The sequence below is a fragment of the Dendronephthya gigantea genome, unplaced genomic scaffold, assembly GCF_004324835.1.
Source record: "Dendronephthya gigantea isolate DGI-Jeju-01 unplaced genomic scaffold, DenGig_1.0 000122F, whole genome shotgun sequence".
NCBI lineage: Eukaryota > Metazoa > Cnidaria > Anthozoa > Malacalcyonacea > Nephtheidae > Dendronephthya > Dendronephthya gigantea.
The window spans coordinates 647,743-664,102 of record NW_021163132.1 but is presented as its reverse complement, the minus strand read 5'-3'; the positions used below and the strand labels follow the sequence as shown (position 1 = coordinate 664,102).

The window sequence follows — 16,360 nt, the reverse complement described above, 5'->3', positions numbered from 1 at the left end:
ACTCATTTTTTGTTGTTTTTTCTAGTACGTTACTCTCACAATTCCAACAGTGAAACATCGAAGATTGAACCAGATTTATTATCACTTTTAAAAGGTTTAAAACAAAATAATCATCTCAACAACACATTACTTATAATCATGGGGGACCATGGCACTCGATATGGCAAAATACGAACTTTGGTGCAAGGAAAACTCGAAGAAAGACTTCCACTTTATACAATGGCATTTCCAAAATGGTTTCTCAGAGAATATCCAGAGATTTCCAAGAATCTAAAACTAAACACAAACCGTTTGACGTCATGGTATGACGTATACGCCACTTTCCGTCACATGCTCAGTTATCCTGAGGTCCCTGCTGATATAAAACACGGTCAAAGCTTGTTGATAGAAGTTCCCATATCACGCACATGTTCTCAGGCTAACGTTGAGGAACATTGGTGTCCATGCTTAGAATGGGTAGATGTAAATCTTGGACATAGTCACCTGAATAATTCAGCTCTTGCAGCAGTGGAGTTCATGAACAATGCTAACCTGGAACACAAAAAGAGTGCTGAAAACTGTCAAAAATTATCACTAAAGAATATAAACTACGCGCTATTCGAACGACCAAATGATAAAGTCTTGTCATTTAAGCAAACAAACGATTTGAAAGCTGCGTTTAGTGACAAGTCACGTCCAAATCACAAGGATTTTTGTCGCTATCAAGTACAATTTACGACGATACCAAATAATGGAATATATGAAGCAACCGTACGCTATCATAAAGATTGGTTTATTGTAAGCAAGGCTATTAGCAGAGTGAACAAATACGGGAGTCAACCAGAATGCATTGCAAGAGATCTTCCGCATTTAAGAAAATATTGCATGTGCAAAAGAACTGATGTGCGCGAAATGTGTTTCTAACTATTGACACAATTTCTAAATAGGCATTTTTTATTTATTACTCGGTTTTGTTTTGTTATTGTCTTTTTTTGTGTGTGTGTTTTGGCGCAGCTTTGTACCCTGCGGAAGGCCAGAAGGAACAGAGCCCCATTCAGAGTAGCAACCTTCGGCCAATTTCACTGTTTGTGATCTATTAGACAGAAAGTCAATTATCTTTTTATTTAAATTGAATAGAATTTACGCCGTTGGTATAAGTTGTCTTTTTTTAATGAGAATATAGTCTTCGATTCATTCATGGGGTATCTGTTGAATGCGAATTTGCTTCGTTGGCATAAGGATATTATCATATTAAGTCCTAGTTGTACCATATAATGAATGAAATTCTATATATTTTCGCAAGTATCGAAGGAGGTAAATAGGGAGGACCAGTCTATCATACTCAGATATCTATACTCATTTCGGTCTTACGGCTTGCTCGTTGATCTCAAATTGCTCATTGTTCACAATTCAAAAGAACCAGGCGAAATAATTCGCATTTCGTTTGAAAATTTAGCCCGTGGAATTAGCCCTTTAGACCCCGTTTACACTAGAACGAAAGTTTCCGGATTTGTAAAAGTTTCTGGATTCATTGTTACACACATGTATCGGATTCGTCAGGGGCCGGTTGTATGAAAGCCGGATAGCGCTATCCACCAGATAGTGGCTATTAAAGCGTTTACACAAGAAAATTTTCCGGATTCAAATGTTTCTGGATACGAAGTTTCCACAAACTTTTACGGATTCAAAGTTTCCGGATACGGCTTAAAACCGAGTACATTTTCTATCGGATTCGTTGCTGCATGTGTAAACAGCAACATGATCCGGTTGATCCGGTACTAAAACATTCCGCTTTCGTGATGAATCCGGAAACTTTCGTTCTAGTGTAAACAGGGTCTTAGAGTTAGAGGGCTTCCAAACTTTGCACTATCCTTGGACCTTAAGTTATGAGTTTTACGCCAACAAGCCATGTATCCCGTGATGACGTACGACGCAGTCACAGGTGGAATAGAATATTTATTTATTGTGGTTGCATCTATTATTTGACAGGAAGAGGAAGCCTTTAGTTGGCAGCTATTTACAAGGAAGCTTTACAAGAAATTTTCTATATTTTGCACAATACAAACAAACTTTGAACGCAACAAGTCAACAACTTGAGGTTGTGACTTGTGAGGAAACTTGAAGAAAGATATGAAGCTAAAAGGTCGTTGTCTGGCGTCGCTAACAGCGGCGCTTGTTACTACAATATTCACAGCGATGTATTTACTTGATAGGAAAAAATGTCATATTGTATTTGAAAATCAAGATCCTCAAGCAATGAAGGTCAGTATGAAAGCTAGCATGAAACCATCGGTACATAAATATTGTATTACAAATACAATTCTGAATTCTATAAATTATATCCAAAGCATGTGAAGGTGAGGTTATAAACCGTAAACAAATGCTGTGTGTGATTTAAAGTCGCTATATTTTTAAAATTATCAAAAGCAGTCAGAATATTTCACGCAATTTTGGTTCGTTATAGTTCTATATTAATATCAGCTGGATTTTATGTTCAGAAAAAACGAAGCATGGTAAATATTTTCAATTTTAAGTCAAGAAGTCTGACCATTCTTAAGTATCCGTAAACATGACGCCGATGTTTTGGCGTGGGCGTGCCGCCGGCCGCGCACGTCCCAGTCTTCAATATAAAGCTTCTGAATGCTCCTGAATAATCTCCTGAATTCTTCTGAACATTTCTGAACATAAACAATACAGTTCATATCACTGATTCATACTCATTTACAGTCGTGCCAATGGAAGCGTTCCGAAAAATGTTGACCAAACACATCTGAATAATTACTCAACAATTTGAAAAGTTCTTAAAAAAGTGCCTAACTTCCTAGTATTTCATTGACCAATCACCAATCAGATTGCTCAATCAAATAAAATATAAAATTTGATTGGAACAGGAACGCTTCTATTGTCACGACGGTAGATGCCTTGCGAAACTAAATGTTGTTCAATCGCGACATTCAGAAGCACATCCGCCACATCGTACTTTAAAAAGTGTAGAAGTTATATTGTTCAAAAATGTAAATAAACCGCATGATACGTTCACACTTTGGAATTCGCGCTTATATTAAATCTTCAATCCTGTGCAAACTACGCGACGTGCCAACGCGCCCATACACGACCACATCTTGTTAGACGGCGAAATAGCGGCGATATTATTAAAATAAGACCAGAATCTATATGTAATAAATATATTCTTACCCCAATTAATCGAACAGCATCAAAAGAACGGTTTATTTGTTCCTCTTTGAGGAAATTAAATAAAAAAGTGGTAATTTCCTAAAACAACCTTTCTATGTATGAATATTAAACAATAACCGCTATAATTTATAAGGCTGAACTGAGCGTCCATCGAGACTTTAGCTGAGCTGTTCCTCAAGTGTGCGGTGTCGTATTCTCCGTTTTATGGCAAAGTCGGATATTCAACATGTTGAATACTTTTGTGCACGAGTGATCATTTTCTCACAGTTTGCGCGCGTGATGAGCTATCGGCTCAGCCAGGGCGTGCTAAAACACGTGTTTTACTACGCCCTGGCTCAGCAGTTGGAGCGAATGCGCGTATATGTACTTTTCATATTTTTAAAGTGGGTGCAAAATAACTCAATAGTTGCCGAATCAGTACTGGAAAACAAATTAGCGAATTTATCCCTGTCTGTACGAGGTAAGGTGTCCTGAGTGACCCTCATTTACTCATTTTCCGATGCCGTTAAGTGAATGATTTGATGACCACTCTTAATTCATTTTACGCGAGTTTCATTCGCTCCAACTGCTGAGCCGTAGCTCAGGACGCGCGCACACTGTGAGGAAATGTTCACTCGTTCTGTGAAGGTATGAACGTAATAAACCAGGGTATGAAAAAGTATTTTTATAGAGGAAATATATTTTGTATATTGGTTAGGAGGTTAATTCAGTAAAGGTATTGGTTAGTTATTAAACGTTTGTGCACAGTCATTGCACAAAAACTTGATATGCGTCCGGCGTAGCGCATACCTAATTTTAGTGTGCAGTGAAAAAAGTAAAATGTGCAGTAATAAATGGTATTTTCTCAACAGACCTCACTCACTCACTGCTGAGATGGATGCTGGAAATCAAGTCTTAGAGACTCGAAAATACAAAAAATTTTCTGCAAGAGGTCCTGCAGACCACCTACAATTCCCCCATCTTTAAGTTACCAATTTCCAGTTAGGACCATTTTTATCATGTCCCCCCTCTCCACTATACTATTGTTATGATATGTGCAGTGATAAAAAACCTTAAAATTAGCTACGCCGTAGCGTTTTCACCAAGAAAAATGTTTGTACCATGCATGCTAAAATTTAAATATTTTTACATGAAATGAATAATTATGTTTGAAAATAAATATACTTGTCTTGGTGTAAGCGATTTCTTTCACAAATTTTCTGTCCGTTATTTGCATAATTTATTACAGCTAGAATTTCTCGTTGGTTTAGAAAGATGAAAGTCGAAACAAAAATGTCGTTGATAATACATCGTCATCGGTAAGTAGCTTTATATTTTCACGATACTAGGCCGAAATACATCATGTTTCGCTGTAGGATGCGGTTTATGTGCATGGAAAATCAGAACTTCTTTAAGGTTTGGAGGAACTGAAATGAAACCTTCAATCAAAATTCAGTTCGTACCAAGCCTTGTGTACAAAATATTGTGTAGTGTTTTGTTTCCTATATTACTTGCGTAATTGTTTACTATGTTTATTTGTCAATATCATTTGGTGTTTATAAGAGTAAGCAATGTCGACAATAAAGTTTTTTTATTATAGGCACCATTGTTACTAGTTCCTAAAGATATAGAAATGACAGTTGGCCCTGAAGAATGGATAAGCAGGACAATAATTGATCCGAAGGTAAAGTTATTGAAATAGATATAATGGTAAAGATTAAGATGGTTAAAGCGTAACGTTATGCTGGTAAACAACTGTGGATAACAAAAGCTGATCATTATAAAAAGTAAAAAAACTAAAGCTTCGTTTACACTTGAAATTTTTGCTGTTATTTTATCCTTTTGAGTAAAGTAAGTTACGAATGTACAAATAAGGACATTTATGCATTGAAATTTTCATGCTTTCTCCTTTTTTATAGTATTGAGGTTCTTTTCGTAATTAAATACGTCATATCACTGCATATAAGATCGTTGTTATACCATTTAACAATTAGACAACGAGTCCGAGTTGTCTATGAGCGGATAGTCAACGAAGGCGAGTTGTCTAATTGTTTTAGTATACACCCTGTACCTGTAGATATATTAATTTCAAGAAAATAATCGATACACCGCAATTACACCGAAAAATAATTTAATTAATTCAATTTTATACGGTCGCGCGAGCGAATTTTTCCCAAACGTTCACCATCACGAATAGACAATGGTTGAGTAGCCAATCAGAATTTAGATTTGTAATAGACAATAGTCGGGTGTATACTAATTGTGATTATAGTCTGACGATTTTGAAAATAATCGAGACGTTACAACCTGAATGCCTGGAACTCCCAACAATACCCACGTGGCATTGGCGTGTTAACTGAGCGAATAAACCAATTTTGAAAAATACTAATCTTGTTCTTTTCTTAAAACATAGACCTCGCACGCGCTTTTCAGTGATGTTACGGTATAGTTTTCTAAACTTCACTGATATTTTAATATTTTATTGTAATAGCGAGAATGTCCATCATTACTACAATTAAAAAAGAACGATTCAGATCTTGCTTGTCGGTTACCAGAGATTGATCCATTCCATCCAGCAATAATGAAGTTATTCTCTGATGTGGCAAACCCTAACTGTGCGAAGCATAAATCCTATGGAAAATTAGTAAATGGTAAAATACAATTCTTAGGTAAGCATCTCCTTTACAAATTAAGTTCTCCCTTTCGTATTCAAGTGAAATGAAACCCCTGATGCGTAAGACATCTCTTACACTCTTAGAATGGCGGGCTGGGCAGTTAAGAACCCTTAAAATAAGGAAGGAATTATTATTTCATTTGATCTTGAAATAACGCGCTGGAAATTTTAGATCTCGTAATCCTTGCTGACCAATGATATAATGAGAAAGATTAATGATATTTGATAGTTAGAATGGGGATTTAATAAATCCGTACATATCATACTGTAATTTCATCTGTACAGAACATTAACTTGTAATAAATTGCTTTATAGATCCTGAAGTTATTTCAGCAAATTATCGCGGGATTATTAGGCAAGGAGACTTTAAGTTCATTCTTGGTAAAAGTGTCCCTGTACCAGCAATGAATACAGAAGAAAAAATCACGGATGAATTTATTGAAGTTGAATATTTGCTCAAAAATAAGAAGAACGTTAAAGAAATCTTTCTCCAGCCTGTCCCGCATGAACATTTGGTAAAACGAAAGGCAGAAAAACAACTAGGAATACCGTTAAATATTTTAATCATTGGTGTAGATTCACTTTCTCATGCAAATACACAGCGAAGACTGCCTAACGTATATAAATATCTCAAAAACGAACTTGGAGCGATGTTTTTTAAAGGACACTCGATAGTAGGGGACGGCACCACAGAACAATTGACCGCTATGTTAACTGGACAAGGAGAACTTGAACAATATGAATCAAGACGCCATCACAAAAACCCCAAGCCTGTAGATGGATGGTCTTGGATATATAAGCAACTTAAAGGTAATAAATTTTTGGGGGTTGTTTTCTTTTTCTGTATTCGTTAATCCTAGGTCGTTAATCATACTCACACAATCACTGAAATCATCAGTGGAGTAACTAGAACGATAATTGCGGGGGCGGTGGGCGTGTTATTCATATATCCAGTTCTGCCGACGGATTTCTTTTGTAATTTTTTACTCACACAACCACTGAAACCATCCCGGTTCTTTCTGTGCCTAGTGCAACTCGTGCCCAGTTCTTTCGAACCATGACAGTAAATACCATGACCATAAATATCCTGTGTACGAGTTGCGCCCAGTGATGTCTTAAAACCTGGGACATAAAAACTTGCTTGGTAGTTTAAACAATCCCTTCCCGAGCCCGCGAACCTTTAGTGAAGAACAATAGTCCCTGAATTCTGATGGTCATTGACGCCGTAGAAATTGATTTGTATCCTGGTGGGAGAATGCACTGGTCTTACTATTTTATCTTTGATTCAATTATTTAGAACGAGGTTATGTAACTGGTTACTCTGGTGACTGGCCAAAGATTGGTCCATGCAGTATAGACTAATGGGATTCGAAATCCGCCACAGATTTCTATACCAGGCCATTTTTTTCTATGGCTGAAAAATTGCTAAAAGAAGAAGACCAGTGCTTAGCTTCAAAAACTATATCAAATGTTCAGTTTGATTATATCCAAGAAGTGTTTTGATGTGTTCAAAAATCAATTGAAGTTTTTTTTCTCATTTAACGGTAAGGTGAGGCCTGCAGCTCCTTCGAAGTCCAAACTCGTTCCCAGGGTCCCCTGCACGTTTGAACATTTCTTCAATAGCTTATCTACTTACTCATTTGTTTTTTCTAGTACGTTACTCTCACAATTCCAACAGTGAAGCATCGAAGATTGAACCAGATTTATTATCACTTCTAAAAGGTTTAAAACAAAATAATCATCTCAACAACACATTACTTATAATCATGGGGGACCATGGCACTCGATATGGCAAAATACGAACTTTGGTGCAAGGAAAACTCGAAGAAAGACTTCCACTTTATTCAATGGCATTTCCAAAATGGTTTCTCAGAGAATATCCAGAGATTTCCAAGAATCTAAAACTAAACACAAATCGTTTGACGTCATGGTATGACGTATACGCCACTTTCCGTCACATGCTCAGTTATCCTGAGGTCCCTGCTGATATAAAACACGGTCAAAGCTTGTTGATAGAAGTTCCCATATCACGCACATGTTCTCAGGCTAACGTTGAGGAACATTGGTGTCCATGCTTAGAATGGGTAGATGTAAATCTTGGACATAGTCACCTGAATAATTCAGCTCTTGCAGCAGTGGAGTTCATGAACAATGCTAACCTGGAACACAAAAAGAGTGCTGAAAACTGTCAAAAATTATCACTAAAGAATATAAACTACGCCCTATTCGAACGACCAAATGAAAAAGTCCTGTCATTTAAGGAAACAAACGATTTGAAAGCTGCGTTTAGTGACAAGTCACGTCCAAATAACAAGGATTTTTGTCGCTATCAAGTACAATTTACGACGATACCAAATAATGGAATATATGAAGCAACCGTACGCTATCATAAAGATTGGTTTATTGTAAGCAAGGCTATTAGCAGAGTGAACAAATACGGGAGTCAACCAGAATGCATTGCAAGAGATCTTCCGCATTTAAGAAAATATTGCATGTGCAAAAGAACTGATGTGCGCGAAATGTGTTTCTAACTATTGACACAATTTCTAAATAGGCATTTTTTATTTATTACTCGGTTTTGTTTTGTTATTGTCTTTTTTTGTGTGTGTGTTTTGGCGCAGCTTTGTACCCTGCGGAAGGCCAGAAGGAACAGAGCCCCATTCAGAGTAGCAACCTTCGGCCAATTTCACTGTTTGTGATCTATTAGACAGAAAGTCAATTATCTTTTTATTTAAATTGAATAGAATTTACGCCGTTGGTATAAGTTGTCTTTTTTAATGAGAATATAGTCTTCGATTCATTCATGGGGTATCTGTTGAATGCGAATTTGCTTCGTTGGCATAAGGATATTATCATATTAAGTCCTAGTTGTACCATATAATGGAAATTCTATATATTTTCGCAAGTATCGAAGGAGGTAAATAGGGAGGACCAGTCTATCATACTCAGATATCTATACTCATTTCGGTCTTACGGCTTGCTCGTTGATCTCAAATTGCTCATTGTTCACAATTCAAAAGAACCAGGCGAAATAATTCGCATTTCGTTTGAAAATTTAGCCCGTGGAATTAGCCCTTTAGACCCCGTTTACACTAGAACGAAAGTTTCCGGATTTGTAAAAGTTTCTGGATTCATTGTTACACACATGTATCGGATTCGTCAGGGGCCGGTTGTATGAAAGCCGGATAGCGCTATCCACCAGATAGTGGCTATTAAAGCGTTTACACAAGAAAATTTTCCGGATTCAAATGTTTCTGGATACGAAGTTTCCACAAACTTTTACGGATTCAAAGTTTCCGGATACGGCTTAAAACCGAGTACATTTTCTATCGGATTCGTTGCTGCATGTGTAAACAGCAACATGATCCGGTTGATCCGGTACTAAAACATTCCGCTTTCGTGATGAATCCGGAAACTTTCGTTCTAGTGTAAACAGGGTCTTAGAGTTAGAGGGCTTCCAAACTTTGCACTATCCTTGGACCTTAAGTTATGAGTTTTACGCCAACAAGCCATGTATCCCGTGATGACGTACGACGCAGTCACAGGTGGAATAGAATATATTTATTTATTGTGGTTGCATCTATTATTTGACAGGAAGAGGAAGCCTTTAGTTGGCAGCTATTTACAAGGAAGCTTTACAAGAAATTTTCTATATTTTGCACAATACAAACAAACTTTGAACGCAACAAGTCAACAACTTGAGGTTGTGACTTGTGAGGAAACTTGAAGAAAGATATGAAGCTAAAAGGTCGTTGTCTGGCGTCGCTAACAGCGGCGCTTGTTACTACAATATTCACAGCGATGTATTACTTGATAGGAAAAAATGTCATATTGTATTTGAAAATCAAGATCCTCAAGCAATGAAGGTCAGTATGAAAGCTAGCATGAAACCATCGGTACATAAATATTGTATTACAAATACAATTCTGAATTCTATAAATTATATCCAAAGCATGTGAAGGTGAGGTTATAAACCGTAAACAAATGCTGTGTGTGATTTAAAGTCGCTATATTTTTAAAATTATCAAAAGCAGTCAGAATATTTCACGCAATTTTGGTTCGTTATAGTTCTATATTAATATCAGCTGGATTTTATGTTCAGAAAAATACGAAGCATGGTAAATATTTTCAATTTTAAGTCAAGAAGTCTGACCATTCTTAAGTATCCGTAAACATGACGCCGATGTTTTGGCGTGGGCGTGCCGCCGGCCGCGCACGTCCCAGTCTTCAATATAAAGCTTCTGAATGCTCCTGAATAATCTCCTGAATTCTTCTGAACATTTCTGAACATAAACAATACAGTTCATATCACTGATTCATACTCATTTACAGTCGTGCCAATGGAAGCGTTCCGAAAAATGTTGACCAAACACATCTGAATAATTACTCAACAATTTGAAAAGTTCTTAAAAAAGTGCCTAACTTCCTAGTATTTCATTGACCAATCACCAATCAGATTGCTCAATCAAATAAAATATAAAATTTGATTGGAACAGGAACGCTTCTATTGTCACGACGGTAGATGCCTTGCGAAACTAAATGTTGTTCAATCGCGACATTCAGAAGCACATCCGCCACATCGTACTTTAAAAAGTGTAGAAGTTATATTGTTCAAAAATGTAAATAAACCGCATGATACGTTCACACTTTGGAATTCGCGCTTATATTAAATCTTCAATCCTGTGCAAACTACGCGACGTGCCAACGCGCCCATACACGACCACATCTTGTTAGACGGCGAAATAGCGGCGATATTATTAAAATAAGACCAGAATCTATATGTAATAAATATATTCTTACCCCAATTAATCGAACAGCATCAAAAGAACGGTTTATTTGTTCTCTTTGAGGAAATTAAATAAAAAAGTGGTAATTTCCTAAAACAACCTTTCTATGTATGAATATTAAACAATAACCGCTATAATTTATAAGGCTGAACTGAGCGTCCATCGAGACTTTAGCTGAGCTGTTCCTCAAGTGTGCGGTGTCGTATTCTCCGTTTTATGGCAAAGTCGGATATTCAACATGTTGAATACTTTTGTGCACGAGTGATCATTTTCTCACAGTTTGCGCGCGTGATGAGCTATCGGCTCAGCCAGGGCGTGCTAAAACACGTGTTTTACTACGCCCTGGCTCAGCAGTTGGAGCGAATGCGCGTATATGTACTTTTCATATTTTAAAGTGGGTGCAAAATAACTCAATAGTTGCCGAATCAGTACTGGAAAACAAATTAGCGAATTTATCCCTGTCTGTACGAGGTAAGGTGTCCTGAGTGACCCTCATTTACTCATTTTTCCGATGCCGTTAAGTGAATGATTTGATGACCACTCTTAATTCATTTTACGCGAGTTTCATTCGCTCCAACTGCTGAGCCGATAGCTCAGGACGCGCGCACACTGTGAGGAAATGTTCACTCGTTCTGTGAAGGTATGAACGTAATAAACCAGGGTATGAAAAAGTATTTTTATAGAGGAAATATATTTTGTATATTGGTTAGGAGGTTAATTCAGTAAAGGTATTGGTTAGTTATTAAACGTTTGTGCACAGTCATTGCACAAAAACTTGATATGCGTCCGGCGTAGCGCATACCTAATTTTAGTGTGCAGTGAAAAAAGTAAAATGTGCAGTAATAAATGGTATTTTCTCAACAGACCTCACTCACTCACTGCTGAGATGGATGCTGGAAATCAAGTCTTAGAGACTCGAAAATACAAAAAATTTTCTGCAAGAGGTCCTGCAGACCACCTACAATTCCCCCATCTTTAAGTTACCAATTTCCAGTTAGGACCATTTTTATCATGTCCCCCCTCTCCACTATACTATTGTTATGATATGTGCAGTGATAAAAAACCTTAAAATTAGCTACGCCGTAGCGTTTTCACCAAGAAAAATGTTTGTACCATGCATGCTAAAATTTAAATATTTTTACATGAAATGAATAATTATGTTTGAAAATAAATATACTTGTCTTGGTGTAAGCGATTTCTTTCACAAATTTTCTGTCCGTTATTTGCATAATTTATTACAGCTAGAATTTCTCGTTGGTTTAGAAAGATGAAAGTCGAAACAAAAATGTCGTTGATAATACATCGTCATCGGTAAGTAGCTTTATATTTTCACGATACTAGGCCGAAATACATCATGTTTCGCTGTAGGATGCGGTTTATGTGCATGGAAAATCAGAACTTCTTTAAGGTTTGGAGGAACTGAAATGAAACCTTCAATCAAAATTCAGTTCGTACCAAGCCTTGTGTACAAAATATTGTGTAGTGTTTTGTTTCCTATATTACTTGCGTAATTGTTTACTATGTTTATTTGTCAATATCATTTGGTGTTTATAAGAGTAAGCAATGTCGACAATAAAGTTTTTTTATTATAGGCACCATTGTTACTAGTTCCTAAAGATATAGAAATGACAGTTGGCCCTGAAGAATGGATAAGCAGGACAATAATTGATCCGAAGGTAAAGTTATTGAAATAGATATAATGGTAAAGATTAAGATGGTTAAAGCGTAACGTTATGCTGGTAAACAACTGTGGATAACAAAAGCTGATCATTATAAAAAGTAAAAAAACTAAAGCTTCGTTTACACTTGAAATTTTTGCTGTTATTTTATCCTTTTGAGTAAAGTAAGTTACGAATGTACAGATAAGGACATTTATGCATTGAAATTTTCATGCTTTCTCCTTTTTTATAGTATTGAGGTTCTTTTCGTAATTAAATACGTCATATCACTGCATATAAGATCGTTGTTATACCATTTAACAATTAGACAACGAGTCCGAGTTGTCTATGAGCGGATAGTCAACGAAGGCGAGTTGTCTAATTGTTTTAGTATACACCCTGTACCTGTAGATATATTAATTTCAAGAAAATAATCGATACACCGCAATTACACCGAAAAATAATTTAATTAATTCAATTTTATACGGTCGCGCGAGCGAATTTTTCCCAAACGTTCACCATCACGAATAGACAATGGTTGAGTAGCCAATCAGAATTTAGATTTGTAATAGACAATAGTCGGGTGTATACTAATTGTGATTATAGTCTGACGATTTTGAAATAAAATCGAGACGTTACAACCTGAATGCCTGGAACTCCCAACAATACCCACGTGGCATTGGCGTGTTAACTGAGCGAATAAACCAATTTTGAAAAATACTAATCTTGTTCTTTTCTTAAAACATAGACCTCGCACGCGCTTTTCAGTGATGTTACGGTATAGTTTTCTAAACTTCACTGATATTTTAATATTTTATTGTAATAGCGAGAATGTCCATCATTAAACAATTAAGAACGATTCAGATCTTGCTTGTCGGTTACCAGAGATTGATCCATTCCATCCAGCAATAATGAAGTTATTCTCTGATGTGGCAAACCCTAACTGTGCGAAGCATAAATCCTATGGAAAATTAGTAAATGGTAAAATACAATTCTTAGGTAAGCATCTCCTTTACAAATTAAGTTCTCCCTTTCGTATTCAAGTGAAATGAAACCCCTGATGCGTAAGACATCTCTTACACTCTTAGAATGGCGGGCTGGGCAGTTAAGAACCCTTAAAATAAGGAAGGAATTATTATTTCATTTGATCTTGAAATAACGCGCTGGAAATTTTAGATCTCGTAATCCTTGCTGACCAATGATATAATGAGAAAGATTAATGATATTTGATAGTTAGAATGGGGATTTAATAAATCCGTACATATCATACTGTAATTTCATCTGTACAGAACATTAACTTGTAATAAATTGCTTTATAGATCCTGAAGTTATTTCAGCAAATTATCGCGGGATTATTAGGCAAGGAGACTTTAAGTTCATTCTTGGTAAAAGTGTCCCTGTACCAGCAATGAATACAGAAGAAAAAATCACGGATGAATTTATTGAAGTTGAATATTTGCTCAAAAATAAGAAGAACGTTAAAGAAATCTTTCTCCAGCCTGTCCCGCATGAACATTTGGTAAAACGAAAGGCAGAAAAACAACTAGGAATACCGTTAAATATTTTAATCATTGGTGTAGATTCACTTTCTCATGCAAATACACAGCGAAGACTGCCTAACGTATATAAATATCTCAAAAACGAACTTGGAGCGATGTTTTTTAAAGGACACTCGATAGTAGGGGACGGCACCACAGAACAATTGACCGCTATGTTAACTGGACAAGGAGAACTTGAACAATATGAATCAAGACGCCATCACAAAAACCCCAAGCCTGTAGATGGATGGTCTTGGATATATAAGCAACTTAAAGGTAATAAATTTTTGGGGGTTGTTTTCTTTTTCTGTATTCGTTAATCCTAGGTCGTTAATCATACTCACACAATCACTGAAATCATCAGTGGAGTAACTAGAACGATAATTGCGGGGGGCGGTGGGCGTGTTATTCATATATCCAGTTCTGCCCGACGGATTTCTTTTGTAATTTTTTTACTCACACAACCACTGAAACCATCCCGGTTCTTTCTGTGCCTAGTGCAACCTCGTGCCCAGTTTCTTTCGACCATGACCAGTAAATATCCATGACCAGTAAATATCCTGTGTACGAGGTTGCGCCCAGTGATGTCTTAAAACCTGTGGACAAAACCGGATAAAAACTTGCTTGGTAGTTTAAACAATCTCCTTCCCCGAGCCCGCGAACCTTTAGTGAAGAAACAATAGTCCTGAAATCAGAAATGATTCTGATTGGTCATTGACGCCGTATGAAATATTGTATTTGTATTCCTGGTGGGGAGAATGCACTGGTCTTACTATTTTATCTTTTGATTCAATTATTTAGAACGAGGTTATGTAACTGGTTACTCTGGTGACTGGCCAAAGATTGGTCCATGGCAGTATAGACTAATGGGATTCGAAAATCCGCCCACAGATTTCTATACCAGGCCATTTTTTTCTATGGCTGAAAAATTGCTAAAAGAAGAAGACCAGTGCTTAGCTTCAAAAACTATATCAAATGTTCAGTTTGATTATATCCAAGAAGTGTTTGATGTGTTCAAAAATCAATTGAAGTTTTTTTTCTCATTTAACGGTAAGGTGAGGCCTGCAGCTCCTTCGAAGTCCAAACTCGTTCCCAGGGTCCCCTGCACGTTTTGAACATTTCTTCAATAGCTTATCTACTTACTCATTTGTTTTTTCTAGTACGTTACTCTCACAATTCCAACAGTGAAGCATCGAAGATTGAACCAGATTTATTATCACTTCTAAAAGGTTTAAAACAAAATAATCATCTCAACAACACATTACTTATAATCATGGGGGACCATGGCACTCGATATGGCAAAATACGAACTTTGGTGCAAGGAAAACTCGAAGAAAGACTTCCACTTTATTCAATGGCATTTCCAAAATGGTTTCTCAGAGAATATCCAGAGATTTCCAAGAATCTAAAACTAAACACAAATCGTTTGACGTCATGGTATGACGTATACGCCACTTTCCGTCACATGCTCAGTTATCCTGAGGTCCCTGCTGATATAAAACACGGTCAAAGCTTGTTGATAGAAGTTCCCATATCACGCACATGTTCTCAGGCTAACGTTGAGGAACATTGGTGTCCATGCTTAGAATGGGTAGATGTAAATCTTGGACATAGTCACCTGAATAATTCAGCTCTTGCAGCAGTGGAGTTCATGAACAATGCTAACCTGGAACACAAAAAGAGTGCTGAAAACTGTCAAAAATTATCACTAAAGAATATAAACTACGCCCTATTCGAACGACCAAATGAAAAAGTCCTGTCATTTAAGGAAACAAACGATTTGAAAGCTGCGTTTAGTGACAAGTCACGTCCAAATAACAAGGATTTTTGTCGCTATCAAGTACAATTTACGACGATACCAAATAATGGAATATATGAAGCAACCGTACGCTATCATAAAGATTGGTTTATTGTAAGCAAGGCTATTAGCAGAGTGAACAAATACGGGAGTCAACCAGAATGCATTGCAAGAGATCTTCCGCATTTAAGGAAATATTGCATGTGCAAAAGAACGCATGTGCAAAAGAACGATAATGCATTTTTTGCGCGTGTAGTGTGTAGTTAATAGTAACTATTCACACGATTTCTAATTAACATTTCACGCGTAAGAAAATACGCTTGCGAACTAATGAGGATTTAGTCCGTTGGAATCAATTCGGTGAAATACAAGCAGCGATTCCGATCGATTCTATGTACCAAATCCACAATAAAACCTGACATGAAAATCCCTTGTAAAACCCAGGAAAGTTTCTTCAAACAGCATAATTTATTAAGAACTGTGTTACAATTTTGTTTTATCACAACCATTGTGAAACGAAACTTTAAAGTAGATACATCGTAATTCGTAAATACGATCAGATATGATCTACAATGTTCAGTCAACAGCATCTACGATGGCCCAACAGTGGTTAACCAATCTACCAGCAACAGTCTGCAGATAAAATGATAAAAAATCATGAAAGATGATAATAAAAACATTGATAATATTGAACAACAGTTGTGTTTAATGTGTTGGAACAGCAGGAAAAAGCAACTAATAAACACCACGGA

At 36.7% G+C, this 16,360-nt stretch overlaps 3 protein-coding genes and 1 long non-coding RNA gene across 6 annotated transcripts in view; all 4 read left to right on the top strand.

The window, feature by feature from the left end:
• The window catches only part of LOC114535693, an 8,379-nt gene extending 7,256 nt beyond the window's left edge, over positions 1-1,123 (top strand). For both annotated transcript variants that reach the window (XM_028556991.1, XM_028556990.1), the window contains exon 6: positions 26-1,123. In XM_028556991.1, coding sequence (XP_028412792.1) covers positions 26-903 — 878 coding nt within the window. In that variant the 3' untranslated portion in view covers positions 904-1,123. The remainder of the gene's footprint in view (positions 1-25) is intronic.
• The window catches only part of LOC114535694, a 21,493-nt gene extending 15,322 nt beyond the window's left edge, over positions 1-6,171 (top strand). Inside the window, exon 7 of the mRNA XM_028556997.1 lies at positions 6,143-6,171. The gene's annotated coding sequence lies outside the window, so the exon portion shown is untranslated. The remainder of the gene's footprint in view (positions 1-6,142) is intronic.
• LOC114535690 lies at positions 1,941-16,360 on the top strand. Its single transcript, XM_028556988.1, has 8 exons — positions 1,941-2,241; positions 4,425-4,472; positions 4,754-4,837; positions 5,645-5,687; positions 13,137-13,271; positions 13,592-14,086; positions 14,612-14,860; positions 14,971-16,360. Exons 1-8 carry the CDS (start codon positions 2,110-2,112, stop codon positions 15,873-15,875), a joined length of 2,091 nt encoding a protein of 696 aa, XP_028412789.1. The 5' UTR covers positions 1,941-2,109; the 3' UTR covers positions 15,876-16,360.
• On the top strand, positions 9,659-13,115 carry LOC114535696. Of its 2 annotated transcripts, XR_003688351.1 has the most exons (4): positions 9,659-9,693; positions 11,878-11,925; positions 12,207-12,290; positions 13,099-13,115. It is a non-coding gene; the product is annotated as an uncharacterized LOC114535696 (long non-coding RNA). The 2 variants fall into 2 exon arrangements; XR_003688350.1 differs by lacking the exon at positions 9,659-9,693 and having other exon boundaries at positions 11,782-11,925.